Raw genomic sequence first — 6599 nt, forward strand, 5'->3', positions numbered from 1 at the left:
AGGTTGGAATATCATAACCATGATCGGTACATGTAGAAACATGTGGTTTTCCTGGACCAAGAATTCCTGCTTTGGAATTTGAAAACCCAGAATTGAGTCTGTTATTAGAATTATAGTTGGTTATGCCTCTTCCTCTTCCTCTGTAATTGGAACTGTACCTTCCATTATGATTAGAAGAGCCACCATTATAAGTACCAGTGCTGGTTGATCCACTAGGATAGTTTTGTGATTGAGATTGATTAGACCATTCTCCCAACATCAGAGCCTTTCCTTTGTCTTTTTGCTCATTTGCCATCATTGCAGACACAAAGGTTTCACTCACAGAATTATTTTCAACAACTGCTTCTTCTGCTAATAGCTGGGACCTAAAATCCTTGAGTGAAATGACATTGTCTCTCCCCCTTATAACTGTTCGAAAAGTATTATACTCAGCAGGCAAGCCTTTAAGTGCCAAAATTACAATGTCATCATCTTCAAAGATCACTCCTGTAGTAGAGAGATGATCCCTTACATCCTTGATCCTTTGAAGATATTGAGAGAATGAATCATAACCTTTCTTTACATTCTGCAACTCAGTTTTCAACTGAAAAATACTGGCTTTCGTGACTGTGGAGAACCTATCCTTCAAATTAGTCCACATATCATGAGAAGTGAGACAACCAATGATACAAGACATGGCTGTGGGAGATAGTGTAGCAATGATCAACTGCATAAGAGCACGATCAACTGCATAAGACCACGATCATGCATTTTCCAAATCTGAAACTCCTCAGTTTCAACACCTTCAACATCCGAATCATCTTTAAATCGAGTAGGACATGGATGAGTGCCAACAACAAAGTCAAAGATACCATGACTTTCAAGAAGTAATCGAATTTGATAGTTCCATACAAGATAATTTGTATCATCAAGCTTCACAGTAACAGAATTAGAGACATTCGTAATGAGATTCGTGATCGGAGACTCTACAATCTGTAATTGTGCAGCAATCACCATATTTGCAGAGATAACTATGCAAGAATTTGAGAATTTGTGAAAAAGATCATAGAATTAGGGTTTCAGAAAGAGGAATTGTGCAAAATCACAAAGAATTCAACTTGTAGAGATCTTGGAAACTGATATCAATGCAAACAGATCTTGTAAGAAGCAATTAATTGAACACTTGGTGTGCACAATCATGCATATACTTCACAGAACAACTTTGTAGATACACAAACGCACAGAGCTATGGAGAGAAAAAAAAAAAGAGCAGAAATTCACACCAGAACATATTGATCAGGAATGCGGAAGCAAAAAAAAAAGCTCAAGATCGAGAAATCTTCATCCCCGGCGAGGATACCATGTCAGAATACAAAGAAATTCTTGTTCATCATATGTGTTCTTGATAGAGAGAGAGAGATTCGAGAGAATAGTAGTTTTTAGAGAGAGAAAAGAATTATATCTTATATGTATTGAATGAATTCTTCTGAGTTACACAACTACACATATACATAGACAAGACTATCATAGTCACTAAGTAAGCTAACTACTAATAACAAATTTAGCACCTAATCTACGTACACTTGTCAATATCTGAAGCATCTAATACATCTTTACATGTATCACCTGCCTGATTCAATGCGTATTAAGAGTGCTTTCCAGGGAGTGAAAGAACATGGTTTCTTCATGAAGAAGCAAGACTTTTATTAAATGATTGCAATAGGCCATGTTTACGCAAGTACGTGGCCTCAAAAGTTAGGCGATTATTTTAATTCAAAGAGTTTTACAAGAACTGCTGCTATATAGTACGTAATACAAAAGGCATTATAAAGAGCGAAAAAAAAAAATTTCAAAGTCACAAGCCTCTACTAGGAAAGCTCAGAAGACCTTTTTACTTCACAAAGAGAAGAAAGAATATATACCAAGTCAATGGAGTTCCAACTGACAAGATGACGTTTCCGGGCTCTGCATATGTGAATGAACTCGGAGTCGGACCCAAAGAAGACTCAGTGACAGATGAGCCCACTCACTCTTCATCAAAAGTAGTATCTGTATCTGGTATTATCCATAGATACGTTTCGAATCTTAATGAGGATTGGTGTCCTGCAAGTCTTACAAGTTCAGTTACATCAAGAGTTGTTAAAAGTTGGCCTGAAGAACTCTTGAAGACTAAAGCAGCTGACTTTGGTCAGAGAAGACACGAGCTTAATAAATTGAAGTGGATCGGAAAACGTCTTGTCACGGGCTCGTATAGTCTTTGGGTTTCTCCAAGTAATTAAGGAACACACCCTGCAGTATATCTTTGCAACTTCAAGGGTAAATATTTTCAGGCCTCGCTTCTTCCTCTCTGGCAAGTCGTATTTTTAAAATGCCATGATATGTTTCAACCGGTGCGCCATATGGTACGTATATGTGTGGTTTAAACCTAATAGGTTGCCGCCCGTAACAAGAATCTTATTTTTAGAGAATTGTTTTGCAGGTGCATGATTAGAGCATAATGATAGGAAAAGCAGTTGCCGTAAATGCTATTTCTGGTATAATTTGCACAACGACCTCGTTTACTCAACATCTAATTAAAACACAACATTCCTTCCCCCTCTCTCCCTAACCTCCTTGTTCCTATTCAATTTTATTGTCTTTCCTCTTCTACCTCTGATAAAGAGAAAGGGAAGTGAAGAGAAGAGACAATGGAGCTCATCAACAGCCGCATCCTCCTCGTAATCATATCCATATCTTCTCTCCTCTTCTCTTCCGGTCAAGGCTCATCAGCCCCAATCCCACAAGTGGATGCGGCTCTTGAAAAAATCTGCGCAAAAACTGATAACCCTGTTCTTTGCTCCAGCACCATCCTTCCTTTTGAACACGGTGCTGCCGACCCTATCAGCGCGCTTCAGATAGAGATTAAAGCATGCTTGAACCGCATGCAACAGGCCCTCGCCCAGTTCAAGAAGCTGGGTGGCCTTTCCGCATCAGATATGTCGACTGTCCAAGTATGCCAAGAAGAATACGAATCCGCAGTTGATGACCTCAACGGTGCTACTGATGCGATTGTCGCACACGATGTCGGCACAATACAAACCAGGCTTAGTGGAGTGATTACCTATTTGGGCACGTGTGATGATGCCGTCGCTGAGTCTCCGGGGTTCAAGTTGCCCTTCAAGGATGAGGATGTTGTTACATTGCGTAAGCTGGCTAGCAATTGCATGGCCATCTCGACGCTGCTCCATTAGAAAAATAAAAATTAACCTTGATTGCGGAGATGGAATACATGGGATGTACTAATTATTAAATAATTCAAACGTATTGTCATGAATTCAAAAGATTTTCGCCCTCAATATTAAATATAATAACACTTTTTTTTTCACAAATTGATCACATTGATGACCTCTTCTCAAACTTCTAATTAATAAGGATGACTTCACTATTTTATATGACTCACCTGTATTAAATAAATCTAACAATTTAATCAGTTTTGTGTGTCTAAGAACATTACCTTTTTGTGTTGGTGTATAATCCTTTAGCTGAAGCTTGGCAGCAAGAATCATATTTCTATGTGTTGTTTCAGTTTGAATGTGAGCCTTTGGATCATAGTCCACATGGCATTTCAATCTTGTATCTAGCCTAAGTAATAGAATAAGCCAAGTGGCATCATCTCATAGGATGATACCAATGAATGGCTAAGATTGCATTGTATGTTGAAGAGTGAAGGATCTCCCTTCCCTTCCTTATAAACGGTTAGATTGTATTATGCAATACATGAAAAAAAAAAAAGAAAATTGAAGAGACATCTTTGAGCTTCTTCTCTCTCGGAAACTCTTTCTACCTTTGAAAACAACCTCCATTGAAACATATACTAAAACTACACACACAAACACTAACATTTTGTAGTTATTCATCCATTTTCCTATAACAATATCTCCTCTCAAAATGAAGTGACACTTAGTGATGAAAAAGAAGAGAAAAGAAGGATCAAAGTGGAATACGATTGTAGCTATTCAAGTAAAAGCAATTAGCAAAAATAATTAGTTTTTGACATTTGGTTGCAAAATGATCAGTGTTATGTCTTTAATATATCATCATTACACATGGTTGTTATGTCATCTTTGAGTCATGATAAATATGACATTGCTAAAAATGATCATTTCTACAACCAAAACTCAAAAACAGATTATTCATGCTAATTGCCCTAAAAATAGAAGGGAGTCCATTTAATTTTTCACTTTGGGCATTTTAGCCCATGGGAGGTGCGAGTAATAAATGGAACTTGGTGGAGGTGCAATTTAAACATGGGTTGGGGGGGCTTGAATGAAACGTAGAAGCGTCAAATCCAAGGAGCGTCAAATCCAAGGAGAAGCCAATATTATGAGTACTAACAAGAACACAAGAAGGAAACAATGGAACTTGATGTCATGAGTACTTAATCCCATAAAAGGCGACCCTGCTACTGTCAAGTAGACTAATTTCTCATCATCGTCATGTGTTTAAATGGCATAATCCTCTCACTCCCCCCTCAAAAAACAACTTCATGCTATAATGTCCACGAGAACGGCATGAGTCTACAATATCTTTACTTTTTGGTAAAAAGCCACCAAAACAGTCAACTTACAGAACCAATGAGGAAAGCCCTTCGCTATCATCAAATGATAACTGAGTTGACTATATGCTAATTTAAAGTAAACATGACTTGTTTTAACCCCGCTATCCATCTTATAAGGTGTGAGGTTGCAGCCCCCGGGGGGGGGTGGTTGGTGGAATGAAGTAACAAGAGCCGCTGATGGAATGAAGTAACAAGAGCCGCTGAATCATCTGGAAGCTGGTGAACGTAATTACAGCTGCTGGTGTCGTCCTCAAAAGGTTGGTGGCACAGCCACGGTAGAAACCAGGGAGGCCCTCTTGATGAAATACTTTTCTAATGTAATCAACAACACCAGCATAGCGCTTCTCAGAGTGGTGGCCTTGCTCTTGAAGCCTTGAGCGTACCACCTGAATATGATATCTGGAAATAAAATACAATTTCTGTTGGTGCAGGGTCTTTCAGTATACTGATAAACCAAGCCATGTGCTGCTGACTTGAAATGATTATGCTGCTAAGCCATGTGCTTATGAAGATGGACAGAAGAATAACATAGCTAGATAAACACTGCTAAGCCATGTGCTTATGAAGATGGACAGAAGAATAACACAGCTAGACAAACACTTTCTGGTAGTTGTTTATTGCATGCGTAGCTTTTATTATTGCATGCGTGTATGTAAATCTTGTATAAAGAACATGCTGCTGTTCAAGAGTAAATCATCGAATTCAATTAAGTTGAATATATGAAATCAGTCTCTGGAAACCCAGTTTAAATTCTTTCATGGTATCACAGAGCTAAGAAAGTCTCACGACAACCCTAGAATTTTTTTTTCTCTCACCATGGCCTCTTCTGCGTTTTCCTCCTCCGATTCCTCTTCTGCCCTAACCCCTTCTGCTATCCCTAATGTCTCCAATTTTTTGACGATCAAGCTTGATCGTACCAACTACCCTCTTTGGCATGCGCAAATGCTTCCCCTGCTTCGTAGCAGGAACCTCGTCTCCTTCGTTGATGGCACTAGTCAGTGTCCTTCGGCTTTTCTCAAAGATACTGACGGCAATCTCACCACTGCTGTCAACCCCGCTTTCGAACTATGGATGCAGCAGGATGCCATGGTTATATCATGGATCAACAGTTCCGTTCACCCCACTGTTTTGGCCACTCTTATTGGCAAAAATAGTTCTCACTCCGCTTGGACTTCTCTCCGAGAACGTTATGCTTCCACATCCACTGGTCGTCTTTTGCAACTCAGGAGTGATCTGATGAACACGCATCGTGGTGATTCATCCATTGCTGATTTTCTGGATCGTGTGAACTCTCTCGCTGACACTCTATCTCTCTCGGGGTCTCCTGTTTCAGACTCGGACTTGGTAGCCATTGTTCTCAACAATGTTGGTCTTGCGTTTGAAAGCACCGTCTCGTCTGCTCAAGCTCGCGAGGATGCCATCTCCTATGGTGCTTTGGAGGCCTTGCTTCTCCGTGCCGAACGTCGCCACAAGATGAGTCAGGTGGTCCACCTTGATGCTGCCCCTACTGCTCTCATTGCTGGCCGTGGAGGGCGTGGCTTTCAGGCCGGTGCTGGTCGTGGTCGTGGCTTTCATGCTGCTGCGGGTCGTGGCGGCCGTGGTCCTTTTTATGGTGGTCGTGGCGAGATTCGACAGCCAGGAGCTCGTGCTCCTAATGATGGTGTCCTTGGTGTTGGCCCTCAGCAAAGTTATGGCTTTAATCCCAATGGTCGTGTTCATTGTCAAATCTGCCACAAACCTGGTCACTCTGCTATCAATTGCTACAATCGTATGAACATGGCATACGAAGGTCGTGTTCCTGCGCCCAAGCTTCAGGCCTTTGCTGCCGCTGCTCATGCTCCTGACCATCTCCCCGTGGCTCCTCCTCAAGTTCAAAATTGGCTCTTTGATTCTGGAGCTAATGCTCATATTACGAATGATCTTACACAAGTGGCTGATCCCCGAGAGTACAATGGAAATCACCATGTGAATGGTGTAGTTGGCGGCACAGGTTTGCATATCTCTCAAGTTGGTCACTCACATA

At 40.7% G+C, this 6599-nt stretch overlaps 1 protein-coding gene across 1 annotated transcript; it reads left to right on the top strand.

The window, feature by feature from the left end:
* Positions 1-2559: 2559 nt before the first annotated feature.
* On the top strand, positions 2560-3347 carry LOC126616138 (uncharacterized). Its single transcript, XM_050284135.1, has one exon. It carries the CDS (start codon positions 2667-2669, stop codon positions 3207-3209), a length of 543 nt encoding a protein of 180 aa, XP_050140092.1. The 5' UTR covers positions 2560-2666; the 3' UTR covers positions 3210-3347.
* The last annotated feature ends 3252 nt before the right edge of the window (positions 3348-6599 follow it).

This window comes from Malus sylvestris, chromosome 3 (genome assembly GCF_916048215.2).
Source record: "Malus sylvestris chromosome 3, drMalSylv7.2, whole genome shotgun sequence".
Taxonomy (NCBI): Eukaryota; Viridiplantae; Streptophyta; class Magnoliopsida; order Rosales; family Rosaceae; genus Malus; species Malus sylvestris.

What these genes read in the sequence shown, in the direction of transcription:
- LOC126616138 (XM_050284135.1), top strand. Translation starts at nt 2,667, where the DNA reads ATGGAGCTCATCAACAGCCGCATCCTCCTCGTAATCATATCCATATCT.